The following is a 25,215-nucleotide window of genomic DNA, read 5'->3' on the forward strand; positions in this document are numbered from 1 at the left end:
GCCTTGTTCTTCACAAGGCAAACGGGTTCCCAACTGCAGGTAACGTGAGGCAAAAAACCCAGCGGAGACAGAGCAGCCTGTCATTGAACACCTTTGTCGGTGCCGTGGACAGTGGGATCGAGTGCACCATCAGCAAGTTTCTGGTGACACCAACTGTGTGGTGTGGTGGGCACGCTGGAGGGAAGGGATGCCATCCAGAGGGACCTGGACAGGCCGGAGAGGTGGGCCTGTGAGAAACTCATGGAGTTCAACAAGGCCAAGGGCAAGGTCCTGCACGTGGGTCAGGGCAATCCCAAGCACAAGGACAGGCTGGGCAGAGAATGGATGGAGAGCAGCCCTGAGGAGAAGGACTTGGGGGTGCTGATGGATGAGAAGCTCAACATGAGCCGGCACCATGCGCTGGCAGCCCAGAAAGCCAACCGTGTCCTGGGCTGCATCCAGAGCAGCGTGGGCAGCAGGGCGAGGGAGGGGATTCTGCCCCTCTGCTCTGCTCTCCTGAGACCCCCCTGCAGTGCTGCCTTCAGCTCTGGGGTCCCCAACACAAGAAGGACATGGAGCTGCTGGAGTGGGGCCAGAGGAGGCCACGGAGATGATGCGAGGGCTGGAGCACCTCTGCTCTGGAGACAGGCTGGGAGAGTTGGGGCTGTTCAGCCTGGAGAAGAGAAGGCTCCGGGGAGACCTTCCAGCACCTCCCAGTGCCTAAAGGGGCTACAGGAAAGCTGGAGAGGGGCTTTGGACAAGGGTGTGGAGTGACAGGACACGGGGCAATGGCTTTAAACTGGAAGAGGGGAGATTTCGATGGGATCTAAGGAAGAAATTCTTCCCTCTGAGGGTGGTGAGGCACTGGCACAGGTTGCCCAGAGAAGTTGTGGCTGTCCCATCCCTGGCAGTGTTCAAGGCCAGGTTGGATGGGGCTTTGAGCAACCTGGTGTAGTGGAACTGGATGGTCTTGAAGGTCACAAACACACACACACCCCCACACACACACCCCCCCGCAGACACGCTGCCCGTTTATGACAGGTGCCATGGACCAAAGGGACTTGTGGTTCCTGTGCTGCTCTGTCCTGTCGACTGGCACTGCCACACCTGCACCACCGGTCCTTCCAAAGCCCTGGCTGATCTCCAGGCAGAGGCAGAGCCATCAGAGATCCAGGGTGGGACAGGAGAAGCTGCCAAGGTAGCTTCAGAATAAATGAAATTAGTTTTGAAGGGAACCAGCTCGTGGGAGTTTTCTGAGCGCACCATCTGCTGTCTTGGGCCTCGGGGCAGCGCTTTCCACCTCATCAATCTCCAGGGCTCAACGGAAAGCCAAACAAAGCAAAAAAATCCAGTAGGTTTAAACTCACCGTACAGCTGCATCTGAACCTGGGCTGGAAATTTTTGCGGATCCATCCATTAGGAGAGATCTGCTGTTCAGAGACTGTCACCTAACAGAACAGCCCCAACTCTCCCAGCACTGCAGGGGGGTCTCAGGAGAGCAGAGCAGAGGGGCAGAATCCCCTCCCTCGCCCTGCTGCCCACGCTGCTCTGGATGCAGCCCAGGACACGGTTGGCTTTCTGGGCTGCCAGCGCATGGTGCCGGCTCATGTTGAGCTTCTCATCCATCAGCACCCCAAGTCCTTCTCCTCAGGGCTGCTCTCCATCCATTCTCTGCCCAGCCTGTACTTGCGCTTGGCATTGCCCCGACCCACGTGCAGGACCTGCATTTGGCCATTCCTACCCTCCACTCTCCTCTGAGCTTGAATGTTTGCCGATAGTCAAACTGAACCCTCCTGATGTTTCATGTTCTAAGGAAGAAATTTTTCACTCTGAGGGTGGTGAGGCACTGGCACAGGTTGCCCAGAGAAGCTGTGGCTGCCCCATCCCTGGCAGTGTTCAAGGCCAGGTTGGATGGGGCTTTGGGCAACCTGGTGTAGTGGAGGGTGTCTCTGCCCATGGCAGGGGGTTGGAACTGGATGATCTTGAAGGTTCCTTCCAACCCAAACCTTTCTGTGACTTTAGGAATACATCCACTGTGCTTCCAGGCACTGGCCTGTGGGTCACTGAGCTCCAGTCCCAAGTCCCCACGGACCAGTGTCTGCCTGGGCTCCTCCAGCTACCTGCATTTCAGCAACAGGTTCTGGAGCAGAAACAGACTTGGAAGGGCACTTGGAGGTGGCTGAGCTGTACAGCAAGGCCACCCCAGTGCCTGCAGCAAGGTGAACCTTTTCATATCGGCTATTCCATGTGGCAGATTTAAATTCCGACGTAGCAAAAGCTCCCTTTAAAAGGAATGGACTTCCATCCTCAACGAGCTGGAGACTCTGCCTTCCTTCCTCCAAGCCAAACACAAAGCCCTCTGAATTGACCATGCCTGCAGCAGCAACCGGTGCCCTCTGGGATGTGAGCTCCCACCCGCTCCTCCCCATGGACACTGGTGTTTATGGTGTCAGCTCGGGTCAGGGGGCTGTGACATGTCACCAGCAACCGCCCGAAAGGACAACGGAGCAGCCACTTGGGTCTCGCGGTCTGCTGGGCACACACATGCTGACCACAGGGCGACAAGGTCCTGCAGGGGTCAAGCGAGTCACTGAATGGGCCACAAAAGGCCAGCGACGCAGGGTGAGGGGCAAGCTCGGGGGGGGGGGGGGGGCTTCCCTTAAAAAACCAACCCAACCCCGGTGCCACACAACGGGGTGGCTGTTGTAGCAGAGAGGGGCCTTGGCAGTTAATGGCTTTGGCCCCGAGGGCAGGGGACCACGCGGAGGAGGCGTCGGGGGCAAGTAAATGGCCAGTTAGTAAAAAGGCAGGTGGAGGGACGTGCGAGGGAGGGAGCCCGTTCCATGTCAGCAAGCAGGGGCCGTCCTGGTGGGGGTCAATGGCAGAGCTCGGGGAAATTACCCTCACAAAGGGCCAGGGCCGGCGCGGAGAAAGGTGTTCGATCCCGCTTCCAAGACCTCCGTCCGCGCATCCATCGCGGATTACACCAACAAGGACGCGGGACCGACGCTCTGTCATCACGCGGAGCGGCCCCATCGGGCATCCCTGGCACCAGGCGGGCTCATAGCCTGACCTGCATAGAATCGTAGAATCATGGAATGGTTTGGGTTGGAAGGGACCTCAAAGATCATCCAGTTCCAACCCCCCTGCCATGGGCAGGGACACCCTCCACTACACCAGGTTGCCCAAAGCCCCATCCAACCTGGCCTGGAACACTGCCAGGGATGGGGCAGCCACAGCTTCTCTGGGCAACCTGTGCCAGTGCCTCACCACCCTTAGAGGGAAGAATTTCTTCCTTAGATCCCATCGAAATCTCCCCTTTTCCAGTTTAAAGCCATTGCCCCGTGTCCTGTCACTCCACACCCGTGTCCAAAGCCCCTCTGCAGCTTTCCTGTAGCCCCTTTAGGCACTGGGAGGTGCTGGAAGGTCTCCCTGTAGCCTTCTCTTCTCCAGGCTGAACAGCCCCAACTCTCCCAGCCTGTCTCCAGAGCAGAGGTGCTCCAGCCCTCCCATCATCTCCGTGGCTTCCTCTGGCCCCGCTCCAGCAGCTCCATGTCCTTCTTGCAATATGTTGCAAATGTCTCCCTGCTCCTGCTCCCCCCCGAGCGATTTACTCCAAGGATGCTCGCAGAAAGCACAGCTCCCTGCAAGACACTTTTTTTGGGGGACCCAAGGGCTTTGATCACAGCCTCGAGGCAAAAATAAGTGTCCAAAATCTCAAGTGTGAAAGGGGGATGGAAAATCCTCTTTGCCTTTCTGTCCCCGGCAACTTCTTCCCATCAGGCCTGACTCCCACCAGCCTGCAGATGGAATTTTACACCATTTCGGATCTAAAGGGGAGCAGGTGACGTAAATCGCAAAAAAAAGCTTCACGTCGGGCGCCGGTGGTGAGATCCAGCTCTGGCATGCAAAACCCACGGAAAGGAACGGGAAGGATCTGCTGCAACGCGACCGGCGCAGGAATTCACCGACGAAGAGAAGGGATGGGTTTGATTTAGCAACTAAACCGTCGTAAATTGTCATCGTAACCACGGCCGCAAAGGGTAAGCGGATGCTGCGGACGGGCAGTGAACACGCACGGATCCGAAGAACGTTGGAAACAGCCTCGAGATCCCACAGGGGCTCCAGCGTGATCCTTCATGGCACACACCGAGTGGAGGTTCCAGTCCACGGACCACTATTCCCAGCGTCTAAGCACTGGTGCGCGCTCTCGTCTTCGCACGACGACGATTTTCACTTGGAAACGCACTTTTAGTGTCGACTCTCTTGAATCTGTATCCAGAGGGATTTCCGTGGGGCTGGATAAGAGCGACTGTCACGTTTCAGTGCCATGACAGACTAAATTCAGAATTTCCATGTTGATTTGGCCCACAATCCCTTCAACTGTACTCAAACACGCACGTTCCTACAGACTGGGTTGGAACTAGATGATCTTTGAGGTCTCTTCCAACCCAAACCATTCCATGATTCCAAAGGCGGCAGCAAGAAGCAGGTACCTTTGGAAAAAAACATTATCCCAGCTTTCCTCCAGAGGGTCTGGAGAAGGTTTGTTGAGGACAAACTCGGCAGATTGAAACGGAGCTCGCAGCCTCTTGCTGGTGGCTCTGTCGCCGCCTTCCCTCAGGACAAGACGCGTACGTCCTCGCCAACACCGGGCACATGTGCCAGCTTCCCAGCGGGCCGCCCCTCTGCCCTGGTGGCCAATCCACTGCTGCATTTCAGGTGTTTTTAGAGATAAACCGCTGCTGTCGAGGTGCACACGTGAGCTGCTCCCCAGCCCCAAGAGCCACATCTCACCCTGCTCAGACCTGCTCACGACAACTGCTGTGACGAGGACTTTTCCACGCCACCACTTCCACCGCGGCACTCACCATCAAAAGCCCTTCCAGGTCTGTGTGTTCACAGCTCGGCGCTGGAGAGGGGGAATCACAGAATCACAGATGGGTTTGGGTTGGAAGGGACCTCAAAGATCACCCAGTTCCAACCCCCCTGCCATGGGCAGGGACACCCTCCACTACACCAGGTTGCCCAAAGCCTCATCCAACCTGGCCTTGAACACTGCCAGGGATGGGGCAGCCACAGCTTCTCTGGGAAACCTGTGCCAGTGCTGGCTTCGCTCCTCCCACAGGCATCCCGGCCCACGGCTGTGGGATCTCAGAGGTCCTGTTGGAGCAGCTCCTTCCGAGCACCAGTGCCCTTGGACACGGAAGCGCTGCCCGTGTGCAGCCGGGACCGCGCCACGAGCCAGACGCACCGAGCGCGCCGGGCTCAGCGTTCAGGCGGTGCCTACGCGTTGCGAACACGGAGCGGGACTGTCACATCACGTAAACGCAGACTGGACCGATATTTTTGTCCCAGGACTTCCCAGTCACCACGTGCTCAGACTCCCACAGCCTACAGAGCAGCTTTTTCAGCTCCCTTCCCAGCACGCATCCTTGAGGAACCCAGGCTAAATCCATTTGCAATAGGTTTTCATTCAGTGGCTCCTTTTTTTTTTGGGTTGATTTATGGCCAAGAGCTAGGGGTCTGGGGTCTGGAAGGCTCCCAGAGAAACCCTGACCCAGAGCTAACTGTGGAATTCGGTGGCATTGAATCTCAGCCTTTCACTCTTGCTTTGCTATCTGTGAAAGACAACAAGCATATGGTACAGATGAGTATCAAGGTTCAATGTTCCTACAATTATTTTTCTCCGTCCCTTTTGGGGATGTTTAGCCTTCACAAACGCTACTTCCCATTATCTATTTAGTTCCTCTCTTAAGGAACGAGCCTTATGTGAGCCCGTCCTACAATTATCTGCCTGTCTGCTTCCCTGGAATTAACTCCCGAACTCCTGAGACGCCCACACCATTAAGATGACGACATTCCTAAAATTTCTGCACAAATCAGCATCCGAGAGTCTCTCCACTGCAGGGACAGGCTGGCAGTGCTCAGCAGCTGCTCCACGCTGCGTCTGGCAGAAGACAGACGGCTGCCGGCAAGCGCACGCTCCGAAGCAGGAGCAGCCTCGCTGCTTCCTGCTCCTCGAGAGCTGCCCGACGTGACGTTGTGGTAGGAGGAATGAGAGGGATGAAGGACACGAACCTGGAGGAAGGCAGAACTCTGCTGACCAGCCCTGAGGTCTGCAGAACAACTGGCATGGCAGACACAGCTATTTAGCAGCACCCAGCACACCTAGCCAGGCGTTGGGCAGGCTCGGTTCTGCGTCACGGCGTCACGCAGACACAAACGGCAGGCTGGTAAAGACCAGCAGGAGGGAAACATAAAAAACTGTTGTCATGGTAGCACATCTCTGTTCTGGTCGCTAAATGCATCTTCTTCTTCTCCTCCGCCAGCGCTGATGAGCTCTTCCCTCACGAAGACAGTCAAGCACCGCAACAGGTTGCCCAGAGAGGCTGGGCACGGTCCACCCTTGGTGGTTTTCAGGACCCAGCTGGCCAAAGCCCTGTCTGACCTGGTCAGGTAAGCAGCTGACCCTGCTTTGAACAGGAGGCTGGATTCCAGACCTCCTGACGTCTCTTCCAACCCAAACTACGCTATAACCCTGCGAATGCAGCGACAGGACACGGGGCAATGGCTTTAAACTGAAAGAGGGGAGATTTCGATGGGATCTAAGGAAGAAATTCTTCCCTCTGAGGGTGCTGAGGCACTGGCACAGGTTGCCCAGAGAAGCTGTGGCTGCCCCATCCCTGGCAGTGTTCCAGGCCAGGTTGGATGGGGCTTTGGGCAACTTGGTGTAGTGGAGGGTGTCCCTGCCCACGGCAGGGGGGTTGGAACTGGATGGTCTTTGAGGTCCCTTCCAACCCAAACCATCCTATGATATGAGTCTATGAATTTTCATCTCTGTAGTGTCAAAGAATCATTTAGGTTGGAAAAGATGCTCAAGATCATTGAGTCCAGCCTTAAGTATCTCTGTGGATCCGTAATCTAGAGCTGTGAGGTCGTAAGAGAAGGCAGCAAAGCAGGACCCAGGAGAAGAAGGAGTCTGTGATCTAACCGGGAGAACCAATACTGTGCAAACCAATTTCTACCGATTCCCACAAAAGCTGCATTGCCGAGGTGCCAACGGTACCCGAGCCGCGACCGTCTAACGTGGGTACGGGTACCCACCCAGTGCCTTGTCTACGGGGCAGATCCATCCCCAGCAGAGCGGGGGCTCTTGGATTCCACGCCACACACGTACGTAAGGGATATGCGAAAGGGCAACGTCCAAAATCTGCCTGAGGGTCGGGAGGCTCTACAGAGGGACCTGGACAGGCTGGATCGATGGGCCGAGGCCAACTGTATGAAATTCAACCAGACCAAGTGCCGGGTCCTGCACTTGGGCCACAACAACCCCCTGCAGCGTTCCAGGCCTGGGGAAGTGTGGCTGGAAAGCTGCACAGCAGAGAAGGACCTGGGGGTGCTGGTCGACAGATGATTGAACATGAGCCAGCAGTGTGCCCAAGCAGCCAAGAAAGCCAATGGAATCCTGGCATGGATCAGAACAGTGTGGCCAGCAGGAGCAGGGAGCTGATTGTCCCCCAGTACTCAGCACCGGTGAGGCCACACCTGGAGTACAGTGTCCAGTTTTGGGCCCCTCACTTCAAGAGGACGTTGAGGTGCTGGAACGGGTTCAGAGAAGGGCAACAAAACTAGTGAAGGGTTTGGAGAACTTGTCCCATGAGGAGCGGCTGAGGGAGCTGGGACTGGTCAGACTGGAGAAGAGGAGGCTCAGGGGGGACCTTCTCGCTCTCTACAATCACCTGAAAGGAAGTTGTAGGGAGATGGGGGTCGGTCTCTTCTCCCACGTTAGGAATGACAGGATGAGAGGGAATGGCCTCAAGTTGCGCCAGGGGAAATTTAGGTTGGATATCAGGAAAAATTTCTTTACGGAGAGGGTTGTGAAGTATTGGAACAGGCTGCCCAGGGAGGCGGTGGAGTCCCCATCCCTGGAGGTGTTTAAAAACCGTGTGGATTTGGTGTTGAGGAACATGGTTTAGGGACCCTGACAGTGCAGGGTGAATGGTTGGACTCGGTGATCTCGAGGGTCTCTTCCAACCAGATGATTCTGTGATTCTATGAAAATACTGAAGAGAGGGACCAGGGGACGCACCCCCACTGAGCCACAGGAAGAAAGGAAAGACTCAACGATGAAGACGAGAACAGTCACCAGAAGCACACGAGAAAAACCAGTGGAGATGAATGGGAACCCAGAAACTAAAAAATAAGGATACTAAAGCGAACGGTAAATCACATCTCATCCTGACAATGAAACAGTGTGGTCCTTGTCCGAGCCCCACAGCCCACTCCGAAGAAGTGCTCCCGGCCCAAGGGCCTGCTGGAGCTACAAAACCCACCTGCATCCAGCAGCAATTTGACCGTCAGGTAGTCATCGGCCAGCACAGCGTAGTGCAGAGCGGTGCAGCCCTTGAAATTGGCTCGGATGTTCAAGCGGTTGTTGAAGTCGTCCTCCCGGGTCACCAGGACTGCGGGGGAAGAAGAAGGAAAGCTCAGCTCACCGAGATGAAGTAAAGACCTGCTTGTCTCAACGCACACCGGCAGCACGGACCATCAGCACTGGGCTGGAGGCTGTTAAGGGCCTGATTGCCTTTTCCAGGAGACAACCAGGACCCCAGTGAGGGTGTCTGGTGGGTATCGTCCCCACACCACTGAGCAGCAGTGGAGATGAAGGCAACAGGGTTTCCATGAATCCCCATGACTGCCTTCACAGCGCCCAGGCGCGGGAGGAGGTGGTTGGAGAAAGCCCAAGAGAAGATCTCTCACTCTTCTTCCAACCACAGCCTCTTTGCACCTTCTAAGTGAAATCAGGATTCAACACAAGCAGGTGATACAGAGACTTCTGCCTTTTTTTGACCAGAAGAGCCAGAGAACAACCATTCAACACTTCCTCCACACCACCTTCCTCCTCCAGCCAAGGCACGATCCCAGCACACTGCACCCACTTAATGGTGGAAGCACAAAGCACCAAAAACCTACAGGTCACCACCAAGAGAAAGGAGCCGGAGAGGCTGAGGGACGACAGCGCTACAGGTCCTTGGGACAGCAGTCAGCTGGGAATGCCCAGTGCCTCTCCTTGGAGCCACGCTGAGCTTCTCTTAGCACACTGCTCCGGTGGCTCATGGGTTCATCTCCACCAGGAGCTGCCTTCTCTGCTCCACACTTCCCAGTAATGTCAAGAAGTGGCCATTTCTGAGAAATAGCCCTCTCCTATGGCGATGGGCTGGGAGAGTTGGGGCTGTTCAGCCTGGAGAAGAGAAGGTTCCGGGAAGACCTTCCAGCACCTTCCAGTGCCTAAAGGGGCTGCAGGAAAGCTGGAGAGGGGCTTTGGACAAGGGTGTGCAGTGACAGGACACGGGGCAATGGCTTTAAACTGAAAGAGGGGAGATTTCGATGGGATCTAAGGAAGAAATTGTTCCCTCTGAGGGTGCTGAGGCACTGGCACAGAGAAGCTGTGGCTGCCCCATCCCTGGCAGTGTTCCAGGCCAGGTTGGATGGGGCTTTGGGCAACCTGGTGTAGTGGAGGGTGTCCCTGCCCATGGCAGGGGGTTGGGACGAGATGGTCTTGAAGGTCCCTTCCAACCCAAACCCTTCTGTGATTCCATGATTTTAAAAGCAGGAACTCTTCTAAAAATACTTCCTTTGTTAACTGAACAGTAATATGGGTTGAAGTGCTGCAGAGGATGACACTCCGCTCAGTTCTGCTCCTGTCCATCTCTACCTCCTTGCCATCTTTGGTTTCATTTTGAATCTGGCTGTTCTTTGGGACTTGGAGTTTTTATCCTGTGTTTGCTCAGCCACCAGCACAGCGTGCTCCACGAGGTGTATTCCTTGATGCCACCAGGACGGGAATAATTCATAATAACACATTTTACAACTCACTAGAAAGCCTGGAATGTCCTGAGCAAACGCAATTACACCGAGCCCTGGCAGGTTTCGTGAAATCAGACCTAGAAATTGTGATGTTTCTTTCAACAGAGACTGACGCTTCCAAAAGCTGATTAATTACAATTTTTTCTTCCCTTGAGCTCTGTTCTTCTGAACGCCAACACGCACGGACACCCTGCAAACGGGAAAGCCCAAGGACCTGTGCGTGCAGGCCAGAGCAAAGTGGGGCCAAGGCATTCTGAAGACAGAAGGACCGTGTGGTGAGACAGACACACCGAATTCAGATTGGATATTAGGAAAAAATTTTTTACCCTGAGAGTTGTAGAACACTGGAACAGGTTGCCCAGAGAGGTGGTGGATGCTCCATCCCTGGAGACGTTCAAGGCCAGGTTGGACGAGGCCCTGAGCAACCTGATCTAGTTGGAGATATCCCTGTTCCTTGCAGGGGGGTTGGACTAGATGACCTTTGAGGGTCCCTTCCAGCCCTGACCATTCTATGATTCTATGATCTTCCAGATCAGGTGCAAAATCAGAGTTTGGGGCACAAAGCTGGAAGACCAAGGAATGCGCTAAATCCGACTGATGTCCAGAGGCAAAGGCTCTGTGCGGGGCAGCCGGCACCACTCCGGCTCCAAGCCCAGCTCTCGCTGGATCTGTCCCTGTCCCACAACACGTCCAGGTAGGAGCTGGTGAAGTGGCAGATGTGCACGTAACCCAGCTGGCACACAGGCAACGCACCGCGGCGAGCAGCCGCGGCCGAGCTGTCACCGCGCCGACACGGGAGCCCTGTAAGGTCACGGTGAAAGGCATCGCCCTTCCGTCGTCCCCATCCAAGAGATGAACTGGTACATTCAACCCCATGTACCAGTACAAGTTGGGGACTGAACTGGTGGGGAGCAGCACAGGGGAAAGGGACCTGGGGGACCTGCTGGACAGCAGGATGGCCATGAGCCAGCAATGTGCCCTGGTGGCCAAGAAGGCCAATGGCATCCTGGGGGGTATCAGAAGGGGTGTGGTGAGTAGGTCGAGGGAGGTTCTCCTCCCCCTCTACTCTGCCCTGGTGAGGCCACATCTGGAATATTGTGTCCAGTTCTGGGCCCCTCAGTTCCAGAAGGACAAGGAACTGCTGGAGAGAGTCCAGCGCAGGGCCACAAAGATGATGAAGGGAGTGGAGCATCTCCCTGATGAGGAAAGGCTGAGGGAGCTGGGTCTCTTTAGCTTGGAGAAGAGGAGACTGAGGGGGGACCTCATTAATGTTTATAAATACGGAAAGGGTGACTGGCATGAGGATGGAGCCAGGCTCTTCTCACTGGCATCCAATGACAGGACAAGGGGAAATGGATCTAAGCTGGAACAGAGGAGGTTCTGCTTAAACATAGAATCATAGAATCACAGAATCATAGAATCATAGAATCATAGAACCGTTAGGGCTGGAAGAGACCTTCAAAGGTCATCTAGTCCAACCCCCCTGCAAGGAACAGGGATATCTCCAACTAGATCAGGTTGCTCAGGGCCTCATCCAACCGGGCCTTGAACGTCTCCAGGGATGGAGCATCCACCACCTCTCTGGGCAACCTGTTCCAGTGTTCTACAACTCTCACGGTAAAAAATTTTTTCCTAATATCCAACCTGAACCTACCTCCCTCTATTTTAAAACCATTACCCCTTGTCCTATCACAACTGGCCCTCCTGAACAGCCTCTCCCCATCTTTCTTGTAGGCCCCCTTGAGGTACTGGAAGACCGCTATAAGGTCACCCCGGAGCCTCCTCTTCTCCAGGCTGAACAGCCCCAACTCTTTCAGCCTGTCCTCATAGGAAAGGTGCTCCAGCCCTCGCATCATCTTCATGGCCCTCCTCTGGACCCTCTCCAACTGGTCCATGTCCTTCTTATGTTGGGGACTCCAGAACTGGACGCAATACTCCAAGTGAGGTCTCACGAGGGCAGAGTAGAGGGGGAGAATCACCTCCCTCGACCTGCTGGCCACGCTCCTCTTGATGCAGCCCAGGACGCGGTTGGCCTTCTGGGCCGCAAGAGCACATTGCCGGCTCATATTGAGCTTCTCGTCCACCATGAGGAAGAACTTCTTCCCAGTAAGGGGAACAGAGCACTGGAACAGGCTGCCCAGAGAGGTTGTGGAGTCTCCTTCTCTGGAGATGTTCCAAACCCGCCTGGATGCGTTCTGGTGTGATCTGATCTAGGTGGTCCTGCTCTGGCAGGGGGATTGGACTAGATGATCCTTTGAGGTCCCTTCTAATCCCTGACATTCTGGGATACTGTGATCCCTGGCAGTGTTCCATCCCAGGTTGGATGAGGCTTTGAGCAACCTGGTGTAGTGGAGGGTGTCCCTGCCCACGGCAGGGGGGTTGGAACTGGACGGTCTCGAAGGTCTCTTCCAACCCAAACCATTCCATGATTCTACGATTCCGATTCCTCGGTGAACTATACAACCCACGTTCAGGGACTTTGCCACCGAGAGCCTGAAAGGGCTCAGAGCCCCCAGCACCCGGTCCCAGCGCAGGAAGCAGACCCGGCCGGCGGATCCCCTGCCGTACAGCCTCCACGTTCCCTCCTACGAGCTACCAACAGATTTCTAGAAGTTTTGAAGAGAAAACCGCTGTAAGGAACACCCAACGCCGTGCTAAGCCCAGCATCTCCGCTAACGAACCGCAGCACCTCCAGGAAGTTCAATTAATGCCCTGGCTCCCTTCCTTTCCCGGGTCTTTTCTCCAAGCATCCAGGGTGAGTATGTATATTTATTTATTTGTCGTCATTTCCTACCCAGGGAGGAGCAGGATAATGAACTGCGTGCGTCAGGGAAGATGAATCTGAGATACTAGGGAGCAGTGCAGTAAAGAGATTAAAGTGTTATTATTGTTGGGTTTTTTCCCCCATGGTCCGTCGTGACAGCTCGGCCGTCATCTGTAAAAAATGTCTCCGAGAGAGATAATCATCGGAAACTCAATAAAGCGTCAGGGGAAGCCTCGTCTGCCATCAATCACTGGGTGCCTGGAAATTTTCAGCCCTCTGTCTCCCTTCCTGCCATCCATATAAATGTCTGTAATATATTTTGTGCGGTGTTTGCGGAGCGTACCCTCTCGATTTGGATGTTTTTATGAAAAAATATTTATACACGAAATATGTAAATGGGTAAAAAAAAGCACGGAAAAAACAAAGGCAGTTTCTCTCTCTCCCCCCCTTTTTAAAAATGCAACTGAATTTATTCTTTTTAATAAAACATGTCAACCAAAGAATTAATGCAACTTCTTTCCGAGTGGCCTTATCTTTTCTTCACCCCAAAAATATATAACGTTACAGAGGGATGAATGGAGACAAAAACAATTAACTTTACTGGTTGATATACTTTGCCTTAAACAAAGTCTGCACACATGCCTTGTGTCCTGGCATTCCATCGCTCATTTTTTAATGTCGTCCCATCCATTTCGCACCCGCTGATCCATGCCTGCTCCCACTGCCGCCCAGGGGCAGGTCTACGGCACGGGTGGGTTACGGCGAGGGATGAGAGCGGAGAGCTTCCAAAAATCCAACAAGGCCCTGTCAAAGCTGTCCCCTGCATCTGCTTCAGCTGCTTCGCTCCACCTGTGTTCCAGGAAGGACTCGCCTATTCCACCGTCACTGGAGCCCCCCCAGCTCGCAGCTCTCCAAGCGAGGTAACACGCACGGACAGGCCCATGGATAATGTCACCGGGTGACTTTGGCTCTGCACACCGTGGAGAGGGGCTCGGGACAACCCCGGTGGCTTCCCCCAGTGTTACAGAATCATAGAATCATGGAATGGTTTGGGTGGGAAGGGACCTCAAAGGTCATCCAGTTCCAACCCCCCTGCCACGGGCAGGGACACCTTCCACTACACCAGGTTGCCCAAAGCCCCATCCAACCTGGCCTGGAACACTGCCAGGGATGGGGCAGCCACAGCTTCTCTGGGCAACCTGTGCCAGTGCCTCAGCACCCTCAGAGGGAAGAATTTCTTCCTTAGATCCCATCGAAATCTGCCCTCTTTCAGTTCAAAGCCATCACCCTGTGTCCTGTCACTCCACACCCTTGTCCAAAGCCCCTCTCCAGCTTTCCTGTAGCCCCTTTAGGTACTGGAAGGTGCTGGAAGGTCTCCCCGGAGCCTTCTCTTCTCCAGGCTGAACAGCCAAATGGGATGAGACTCCTATCTACAACTTGGCATTATGTTCTGGCTATATAAAACCAGGTTATCTCCAGGATGTTGAAGGATTGCTTCTCATAAACATCAACATAATGTTTTCTCTCGTCTTCAGACACGCACCCACCCACGTACCATCAGTTACTTTGCATTTAAATGGAAGCTAAAACCAGTGCTAAAAAAAAAACACCAAAGGAGGTCGAATTTCCATTTCAAAGCCAAGAAACAAAATTTTGGGACCTGAAAAGCAAATGCAGGTAGCTGCACACAATCAATGTTACCTTCTAAAGAATGGAGGCCTTTTTCCTTGGCAGTCTCATAGACGCTGCTGAAATCATCTCCAAGGTTCGGATCCGCGTTAGCTGCGAGCAGGATCTTCACCACACTGTCACGGATTAGAACAAAAACAAGGCAGAGGTAGAACATGAGTAATTAACGTCCTACAGAGACTGAGAAGGGAGACAGCGCTCAGAAAGCCCTCCTCAAACATTCCCAGCTCGCCAGGGGAAGATAACCACCAACCATAACTGAACGTTCCAGCAAATACAGCCACACCAGCATATTCTGAAACCGGTTAGACGTGGAGGCACCCGGGGCCGGGGTGACACCGTAGGGAAGCACAGCCCTCCCAAGACCTGCACAGTCACGAGTCATAGTTCCATGGGAACTATGGGAATCAGTTGTGTCCCCATAACCTTGTATGTCTGGGTCAACGATGGAAACTGTCCCCAGTCGTGGTAAACGCACAGTCAGAGCCAGATCTTGGCTCCAAGGCCATCCCTGCTCCTGCCAAAAGGAAGGTTCTTGTCACACTCTTCAGGTTAAGGGAAGCAAAACTAAGCTGTGCTGTTACTTCTGGGTTTGGGATGCCATCACGACGGCACCTCAGCCTCCTTCAGTAACGTGCCGTCCTACCAGGATGAGAAGCGCACAGCATCTCGCTACGAGGCGGGACGAAAGGTGGGGGGCTGGAAGGGCCCGATTCACTCCCGAGCTTTCTGCCCCACAATTCATGGCATTCATTCGAGTGGTCCCTCTGTATCGATGCAGCTAATGGAAGCCACCTTTGAAAAGGCATCTCCTGCACCCACATGGGCTATGAGAGGCAGCTCGTCCTTCTTTGCCTCTTTCTGCCCTCACAAGATGAAGCACCAGCCTCAGCACTTCAAAAATCAGTTTCAACTGCACTAATAATGTGGGGTTCGGGACGAAAAGCATTCGACTGCTGCATGGTTCCATCAAATCTCCAGCTCTGAGAACCAGACAATTCGTATGAGATCACCACCGAAGACAGACTGACATGTGCAACCAGCACAGCACCTGCCAGGACTTTTGATAGAATCCATCTCTCAATTTGTAGAGAAACATGGAGCTGCTGGAGCGGGGCCAGAGGAGGCCACGGAGATGATGCGAGGGCTGGAGCACCTCTGCTCTGGAGACAGGCTGGGAGAGTTGGGGCTGTTCAGCCTGGAGAAGAGAAGGCTCCGGGGAGACCTTCCAGCACCTCCCAGTGCCTAAAGGGGCTACAGGAAAGCTGGAGAGGGGCTTTGGACAAGGGTGTGGAGTGACAGGACACGGGGCAATGGCTTTAAACTGGAAGAGGGGAGATTTCATAGATTCATAGATTTCTAGATTGGAAAAGACCTTAGAGATCATCGAGTCCAACCGTCCCTAATCCCCATTAAACCATATCCTCAAGTAGATCATCCACCCTATTCTTAAACACATCCAGGGATGGGGACTCAACCACCTCCCTGGGCAGCCTGTTCCAGTGGCTGACAACCCTTTCGATGGGATCCAAGGAAGAAATTCTTCCCTCTGAGGGTGCTGAGGCACTGGCACAGGTTGCCCAGAGAAGCTGTGGCTGCCCCATCCCTGGCAGTGTTCAAGGTCAGGCTGGATGGGGCTTTGGGCAACCTGGTGTAGTGGAGGGCGTTGGAACTAGATGATCTTCAAGGTCCCTCCAAGCCAAACCCTTCCATGATTCTAAATTCCCCGTTATTTTATACTGCAGGTGGGGGACCTCCTGGGGCTGACCAGCACGGCAACGCAGGCGGGACACCCACACAACCCCGCTCTGCACTGGGACTCAGGCTGCCAGTTCCCAGAGCTGCCCAGTCACCCCGCTGCAGCAGGACGGACGGACGCGAGGCGCACCGGCCGGCCAGCTCTGCGGTGGGAGCCCTCCATCTCCGCTTCCGAACCCAAACGATCATCAGGCAAGAATTAGATTTCTCACCACTTCTGAGAGCCGCGTGAAGGCTGTTAATCCTTAATTTTTTTTTTCCCCAGGGTTCGAGCTTCCCATGACGACTCGACAGTAACTCGCCCGTTAGCATTCATCACCGGTGACAGGGCTCACGGGCTGGTGGCCACGCGCGCCGCCGACGGACTGACACGTGTCTGCAGGCCGGGTCTTGTCAAGTCACATTTGGAATTTCACTCCAGCTCCTCTCCCGTTTACCCAGTTAAACACATTAGCGGAACAAATGGTGGTTATTTCATTCTTTGAACACGGTACCATAGAGGCCAGGTCCTTCCCGGCACCAGCACGCTCCTCTCCACGGGCAAAGTTACTTCTAGAGAGAGAAGCACCGGGCTGGATGCCAGGAGACCCTCCTGGCACCTCCCGTGTGAGCCTACGGAGCCCATTTATAGCTGCATTTTGACAATGCCCTTTGTTTCGAACGATTTAGGCTGAGATACACCGGACCTTACTCGTCAAACCACAACCACCACCTTTCCCAGTTTCAGCACAGTCAGGAGCACGTTAACGCTGAAGATTTTCTCCAACGGTTTGAGTTGCAAACCCGTGATCAAATCAGGTGTCTGATGGTTCAGGACCGGCACACAGGAGGGGGATCATCTCACCTACTTTCAGACATGGGCAGCGGGGCACGTGAAGCCCTAAGGAGCCTCCCACCATGGATGTGCTCACTCTCTGCCACTGGAATCCCTCCCATTAGCCTGAATTTTCTCCCAGTTCGTTCAGCAGTTTTGGTCTTGGTGCACGGGTCAGCATGTCAGATCATCTACCACCTTCAGCATTGTTCCGGCGAGATACAACCTTCCTGTCTCATCCTCAGTCCTCTCGGAATGAGCAATCTGCTGCCGGGGAAAAGACACTGGTACAAATTTCTCCCTCCATGTTCAGAAAAGCCGTGTCTACACCACCCTGCTACGTTGTTCCTAACAGCCACGTCGATGAGGACACGTTATGTAGGACTGCCATCTCTCCAGCCACACGACAAACCTGTAGGTCCTTCTGGACCACCTTAGGAGCACCAACATGGCAGAGGGCAGAATATCTATCCTAAAAGTCCTTCAGTACCTCTAGCAAGGGCTTCTCGGCATGCCTGGCCCCAGACTCACCTCCACTTCACAACTCCAACGTGTTGCCCCTCATATGAAGGGACACTGCATGACCTTCACTGCCATGGCCGCAGCTAAATGGAAAGCTGAGGTTTGGCCACAAGTAAAGCCAGGTGAGCCCAAGTGCGTAGCCATGGCTGTCCTGAACAACTATAGACAGAGTCCACCAGCCCAGGCTCTTCCACCCCTGGTCAGGAGGTAGGTCATGAGGTAGGAGATCTGTCAAACCCACTTTGGTGCCTGGTTGGCAGTGCTGGGAGGGAGGTGTGCTATCTGTCCGAGTCGATGAAACAGGAGAAGTACAGGTGCCACAGCCAGGCTTTCTACCTGGGAAAGCTCTAGCACAGGTCATTGATCTGTGCAAAGTTCTTCTGGAAGACTGAGCGCTGGACTCCTCTGGAGACATCCTGCATCTCCAGTACTTGGTGCTACTGTGGTCAGCCCAGTCAGCACGAGAACTGCATCGGAGACCTTGAAGAGGCAGTCCCTATGGAGTGGAAAGCAGGAGGTACAGGATGGAAGGTGGCGGGGCAGGTTCTGCCCTGTTGCCCTATGGGATCTGGGTTGATGACCTCCATGCTCCTAGAGAGCTACTCAACAGAAGCCATCACAAGTGCAATGTGCCTCAATTAAGCCTTTGATGATCCTGCCCCAGCAGCTGACTTACTGTGATTCTTGCATCAGGGCTTCCAGCATCTACACCAGAAAGCCAGGCCCTTCTGATCATTCAAGTCCTTGCAAGCACAGGTTCTGGTACGGTCCAACTCCCCTTCTTGGACCCCATACTCATGGCTGTCAACACCAGAGAGCTCCCTCTGCTCGAATTTTAATGACAGGCTATGATATGTTTTAAAGTCCCTGCATCTTTCTCATTTTAAGAGAACCCAAGTCCCAGTGTAGGACTTTAATCCACAACCTTGGAGCCCAGGGGTGAGCTACAGGTACCGAACGAGTCACATGGTAACACACCATGGCTTTGTTATCTCCTTGGCAACTCCATCCGTCTTCCCTTTCCTGTTCTCGGTGACTGCCTTGAAATGAATGTTCTTCCCAGGCGCTTCATCAGATCGCACCTTCTCGTGCTCTCAGGATGCTCCTTCCTCCTCATTCATGGAGCTGCTGGAGCGAGTCCAGAGGAGGCCACGGAGATGATCCAAGGGCTGGAGCACCTCTGCTCTGGAGACAGGCTGGCAGAGTTGGGGCTGTTCAGCCTGGAGAAGAGAAGGCTCTGGGGAGACCTTCCAGCACCTCCCAGTACCTAAAGGGGCTACGGGAAAGCTGGAGAGGGGCTTTGGACAAGGGTGTGGAGTGACAGGACACGGGCAATGGCTTTAAACTGAAAGAGGGGAGATTTCGATGGGATCTAAGGAAGAAATTCTTCCCTCTGAGGGTGCTGAGGCACTGGCACAGGTTGCCTAGAGAAGCTGTGGCTGCCCCATCCCTGGCAGTGTTCCAGGCCAGGTTGGATGGGGCTTTGGGCAACCTGGTGTAGTGGAGGGTGTCCCTGCCCATGGCAGGGGGGTTGGAACTGGATGATCTTGACGGTCCCTTCTAACCCAAACCATTCTGTGATTCTATGATTCTATGATTCATTGCACAGACCTTCAGCATTCCTCCCTGGGCGATGACCTTGCACGAACAGCTGAGCAGACCACCACACATGCAAGATGTCAGCTGGGCTGGGAGCGAAGGCGGGAGGTGATGATGTCAGAACTGCTCCGCTCTCTCCATGACCACCCTCTGCACCGTTCCTCCCCGGCGATAAGGAACGCTTCCTGAGCTCTTAAAACAGCTGAGGGGCTCCGGTTTCAGACGCACGGATATCATCTCTCACCGGCAAAATCTGGCGTTCCAAAAGCCCGGCCCCGTTTCGCGCTGCGATCCAGCTCTGCACACAGGAAGGACTCGCTGCTCCAACACAACGCGTTGCACATTCAGCCTCCCTCTCCCATCGTCCCCCAGCCTCACCTCCTGCTTTTGGGACGTGTCGTCCCCTCCAGGCACTTCTGCACCAGCCAGACGTTCCTGGAAGCACAACTATTGATCGTACCTGTCCAATTTGCAGGTAATGGGACATTCAAGCAAATTAGCCTTTAGGAAAGGCCATCACAGCACGGAGTAACCGCGCTCATCGGTGGAAAGCATGTGAATGTCACTGGAATAAGGAAGGGACTTGCAAAATCAGACGTCAGTCACAAAGCATGGATCTGACAGTCCAGTCCCTGGGTGAAAATCTCAGGTTTCCCAGGGAGAAGAGGTGTAACTACTTCCCAATTCATTAGGCAGTTGTGGGGGTCAATGAAGGAAGCTCTGGTGAGGGTGCCAGAGAAGGCAGAAAGCATCTTCCTCTTCTGCACCAGCTCAGCTATCAGTTCTTAATAAAGAGGTGAGGTTTAAATGGAGGATTCTCTGGTCCATATAGCTCCTGCTGTCTTCCTCTTGCTGCCAGGTGTTGGGACAGAACAACATCCCATGCCAGATATCTAGAGGGGCAGGGATGCCAATGGCAGGTGGGACTGGGACCGGTCCAGGAAGGCAGGTGGGATTGGTCCGGCAAGGCTGGTGGGACTGGTCCAGGAAGGCAGGTGGGATTGGTCCGGCAAGGCTGGTGGGACTGGTCCAGGAATGCAGGTGGGATTGGTCTGGAAAGGCTGGTGGGACTAGTCCGGGAAGGCAGGCGGGACTGGTCCAGGAAGGCAGGTGGGATTGGTCCGGCAAGGCTGGTGGGACTGGTCCAGGAAGGCAGGTGGGATTGGTCTGGGAAGGCTGGTGGGACTGGTCCAGGAAGGCAGACAGGACTGGTCCGGGAAGGCAGGTGGGACTGGTCCGGGAAGGCAGGTGGGACTGGTCTGGGAAGGCAGGTTTCCCCCCGTATCTCACCTGTGCTCAATGGTCTGAAGAAGCTGAGTTGAAATTTGTGGGTCAGGTCTCCGCTAGCCCAGAGGCAGAGCCTATTCACCAGCGTGAATATAAATCCAAAGTGACCCTGGTGATGACTCAGAGGGCAGTGCCGAGCTGAAGCTCGCCGGGTGCTTCCATCGATCGGAGAAGGCGCTGGGCCACCATATTGTGAAATAAATAAATACACACGTACAATACAGGGGGTGGGGAGATCAATGACGAGACGCTGGACGCGACCGGGGCTGCGTCCGCACGGACACTGCGCCTGGACCACCGCGTCGGCAGCTGGGGTTGGTGAACCAAGAAGCCCGGTGATCCCCATGACCGGGAGCTACCAGCACAATGCAAAAGCTTTGACTGGTTTTGATAGGCGGCTGCCCCGAGCTCCGGCGGGAGCCACAGGTCCTGCCTGGACACAAAGGAGACCTCTTGTGTGGCTATATCTTAACTCTGTAAAACTCAGCAGGGGCAGGAGGGCCTGGGGGGAGCTGCTGGTGACACTCCAGCCCCTGTTCTCTCCTTTTTTTTTCTCAGACAAGGTCGAAACGTGGATGTGCGCCTTCCCAGGAACATGTTTTTGCCTACCTGCGGCACGGAAAGCAGGGCAGCCGCGGCATTCCCTCACTACATGGCAGTTTATTATATGAAAGGGGTCAATAATCCCAGAGAGTGGATAAAATCCCAGAAAAGGGATAAAAAGGGATCATGGAATCCAGAAAAACAAATCTCGACGGGTGATAACTGTTGTGTTTTTCACAACGGTTTTCCCTTGAGAGCGTGACTCAGGTGCATCATGCTCCAGAGACGCGGTCAAGGCACGGCACCAGCCGTCGGCAAAGAAGTCTCCCTACCCGCGTGTCGCGGTGAGGAAACGTGCACAGAGATGGTTTCTGTGGCTTGGAGAGGTGCAGGAACCTGCGAAGCTGAAAATACCTCATTGTGCCTGACCTGCAGGGCACGGGCTGCCCTTCATCCCTGGAAAGAGGAGAGCTCACGCACAGAGGTCTCCAACGGGGACGCTGCCGAGGCAGCGGAGGAGCAGTGCAGGGAACGGCTGCTGCTGGCCTGTCCCCAGCTGGGCAGGCAGGAACAGCAACGGCTGAGTGGACACTGTCCCTCAAAGACACCCTGAAGGGGAGTTGTCAAAGGGCAATGCCCCAGTTTGGAGGATCAAGCCCTCAAAACGTACCACTGTCACAGCTGGAACCCATGTTCGACTCCTCGGCTCTTTGACAGGCAACGCTACAAGCTGTCTGTGCTTCCAAAGGCATCCAGATATTTCTCCTGCTCTGCTGCAGACAGCTCTGAATGAGTTGCCTGAAGTGAAAGGAGTGAAAAGAAACCCCACGGAACAGATGTATGTACCTAATATGCTCTCCTGAGACCCCACCTGGAATACTGTGTTCAGCTCTGGGGTCCCCAACACAAGAAGGACACAGAGCTGCTGGAGTGGGGCCAGAGGAGGCCACGGAGATGATGCGAGGGCTGGAGCACCTCTGCTCTGGAGACAGGCTGGGAGAGTTGGGGCTGTTCAGCCTGGAGAAGAGAAGGCTCCGGGGAGACCTTCCAGCACCTCCCAGTGCCTAAAGGGGCTACAGGAAAGCTGGAGAGGGGCTTTGGACAAGGGCGTGTAGTGACAGGACACGGGGCAATGGCTTTAAACTGGAAGAGGGGAGATTTTGATGGGATCTAAGGAAGAAATTCTTCCCTCTGAGGGTGCTGAGGCACTGGCACAGGTTGCCCAGAGAAGCTGTGGCTGCCCCATCCCTGGCAGTGTTCAAGGCCAGGTTGGATGGGGCTTTGAGCAACCTGGTGTAGTGGAAGGTGTCCCTGCCCATGGCAGGGGGGCTGGAACTGGATGGTCTGTGAGGTCCCTTCCAACCCAAACCCTTCTGTGATCCTATAATGTGAAACAGTCCACGCAGAAGAATGCCCCTGGGCGAGGGGAGATGGGGACCAGTTCCCAAGAGAAAGCACCTGCTCACATACAGAAATGCTCTTTAAGCGGAGCTGTGCTCTGCTCTTCGCCCTCCTCCTCCTTCCCTGCACCCACCAAGGGTACCACCCTGAGGTCCACCCAGCTGCTCACGGCGTCTGGGGAGAGAACGAAGGGCTCACGTACGTGTAAAACACGACGGGCGTGTGACAAAAGGGGCATGGCAGAAGGGAGAGGAGGAAGATGGTCAGAAGTACCGTAGCAATGCAGCAGTAGAGAGGAAAAAGGGAAGGTGGAAAGAAGAGGGTTGACTACAAGCCTGAGAGAAGACACACAGCCTTGCTCGGAGCACGCAGGCATGCGGGCACACGTCCCCAGGGCCACACGTGTCTCCGTCCCAGCACACAGACCTCGCTGCGACGCAGAGACCCACCTGCCACCACGTCTTCTCCCTTCATCTCCCTCTCCACCTGCCCAGCGCGGGGACGGCTGCGGCTGCTGCTGAGAAACCATCACCGAGCCCTCAGAGCCCGGAACCGTGCCGAGAAGGTAATCCCTCCGAGGGCATCCCAGTGCTCCTCCCCACCAGAAACCCTAAAATCCTGCTCCGACCCGACTGGCGCACGGAGGTCGCAGTGACAGTAAGGAACGGACGCAGAACGAGGTGCCAGCACTTTGCAACCACCCGAACTCACCCCGCTGGGACTTCAAGGGTTTCCGTGCTGCTCCGTGCCTCAGTTTCCCCTCCCAGGAAATCAGTTCTCCACTTCATCAGGGGGCTGAGGGGATGACTCAGTATTTCTTGACCGCGTTATTCCCGCTGAAGCCAAGAAAAGCGGAGCAGCTGTACGCAGCACAGGTCGCCGCGCTGCGAACGCACGGACGCTGAGGTCTGACCGCTTTGGGGGTTAATTCCTGACACCTCTGCTGCTTATTTTCAGAGGCACGAACCCCACAAAGCTCTCAGCAAGCACTTAATTCCAGCTTAATTACTATAAATACGTTAAATGTGCAAAGCTGGCAGGTGCAGCCGAGGGGAAGAAGCCCCTAGCAGTGTTTTCCACACGGACTCCAATGAGACCTCACTTGGAGTATTGCGTCCAGTTCTGGAGCCCCCAACATAAGAAGGACATGGACCAGTTGGAGAGGGTCCAGGGGAGGGCCACGAAGATGATAAGAGGGCTGGAGCACCTTTCCTATGAGGACAGGCTGAAAGAGTTGGGGCTATTCAGCCTGGAGAAGAGGAGGCTCCGGGGTGACCTTATAGCGGTCTTCCAGTACCTCAAGGGGGCCTACAGGAAAGATGGGGAGAGGCTGTTCAGGAGGGCCTGTTGTGATAGGACAAGGGGTAATGGTTTTAAAATAGAGGGAGGTAGATTCAGGTTGGATATTAGGAAAAAATTTTTTACCATGAGAGTTGTAGAACACTGGAACAGGTTGCCCAGAGAGGTGGTGGATGCTCCATCCCTGGAGACGTTCAAGGCCAGGTTGGACGAGGCCCTGAGCAACCTGATCTAGTTGGAGATATCCCTGTTCCTTGCAGGGGGGTTGGACTAGATGACCTTTGAAGGTCCCTTCCAGCCCTAATGATTCTATGATTCTATGACTATACATCCCGACTTTTTAAAACTGCTGTCTTTCCCGGAGAGTTAGGGAACCACTTTAAAGGAGGTCGTGAAATCCAGAAGAGCAACAGGCTTTCACAAAGCCTAAAAATGCAACAGCCTGGGAGTCGCTCCTCCCAAAAAAAGTAACTGAGGAGTAAGGTGGGACGCGTGTGTGTGTGTTTGCACGCGCACACCCGCTCGCCCGCGCTACGCTGCAGCGGAAAACCTTGCTTTGCCCGCGCAACCGCGGTGCCAGCTGATCCGTCTTTAGCCCACAACCCTGTTACAACCTGTTTTATCACGGAGCTGAGGAATTCAGAGCTGGGCTCCCTTCCACATACAAAAGGAACCATAAAGGAACCGATCCACGCTTCAGGCAGGGTCCGAAACAATGAGCTAACTAAAAGAATAAATAAAAGGAACACGATTCTTCCAACAACACTTTTATCTCATCCACACCAACCTCAAGGGAGCGTTTTTAAAACACAAACACCAAAATCGGGCAGCAGGCTGCAGCATTCCCTTCTCTTCCACAACTGTCGTGACGTCCGGGCGCTCGACGTGCCGGCACCACGTGCTGGGCCCTGGGTGCTCGCGGCACACGAGAGCCCCGGCTGCACGCCAGGCCGGACACGGAGCGAAAGGGACACTTGGAAAAGAGAAATAACTCCTCCGATCTGCCGAGCAGAGACCGGAGCTCATCCCAGGCGTCCCGGTAGCCCGGTCCCTCCCCACCAGATGCCAAACTGCCCCGGCTGAGAGGTGCTGAAGCTGAGCTGCAATCACGCTGCACATCTGTGTTCCAGAGCAGGATGCTCAGCAGGGAATGGTGTCAGATAGGATGAGAAATGCTCCCGGCTTCCATGGGAGCGATCCCTGGGAGCATGAGCAATGGGAAAGAAACTTCTGCCTGGACTGGGGTTCCAGCGTTGGTGGATAGGGGAAGAGCAACTGACATCATCTACCTGGACTTAGGCAAAGCATTTGACACCGGACAGACGTGGATTTGACGGATGGAGCACTCGGTGGATAAGGAATTGGATGGATGGTCACACTCAGAGAGTTGCGGTCAACAGCTCAATGTCCAAGTGGAGGCCAGTGACGAGTGGTGTTCCTCAGGGGTCGGTACTGGGACTAGTGCTATTTAACATCTTTGTTGGTGACATGGACAGTGGGATCGAGTGCACCCTCAGCAAGTTTGCAGATGACACCAACTGTGTGGTGTTGTGGACACGCTGGAGGGAAGGGATGCCATCCAGAGGGATCTTGACAGGCTGGAGAGGTGGGCCTGTGAGAACCTCATGAAGTTCCACAAGGCCAAGGGCAAGGTCCTGCACGTGGGTCAGGGCAATCCCAAGCACAAGTA

The 25,215-nt window shown here is 54.7% G+C and overlaps 1 protein-coding gene across 1 annotated transcript in view; it reads right to left on the minus strand.

Annotated features, from left to right (window-relative positions):
• Positions 1-8,208: 8,208 nt before the first annotated feature.
• CLPB (ClpB family mitochondrial disaggregase) overlaps positions 8,209-25,215 on the minus strand; it is a 40,201-nt gene continuing 23,194 nt past the window's right edge. The window contains exons 4-5 of the mRNA XM_086631059.1: positions 14,315-14,418; positions 8,209-8,444 (exon numbers count right to left, since the gene is read on the minus strand). Of these exons, the coding sequence (XP_086487185.1) occupies positions 8,209-8,444; positions 14,315-14,418 (340 nt within the window). The remainder of the gene's footprint in view (positions 8,445-14,314; positions 14,419-25,215) is intronic.

Source organism: Tauraco erythrolophus, unplaced genomic scaffold (genome assembly GCF_009769465.1).
Source record: "Tauraco erythrolophus isolate bTauEry1 unplaced genomic scaffold, bTauEry1.pri scaffold_79_arrow_ctg1, whole genome shotgun sequence".
Classification (NCBI taxonomy): Eukaryota; Metazoa; Chordata; class Aves; order Musophagiformes; family Musophagidae; genus Tauraco; species Tauraco erythrolophus.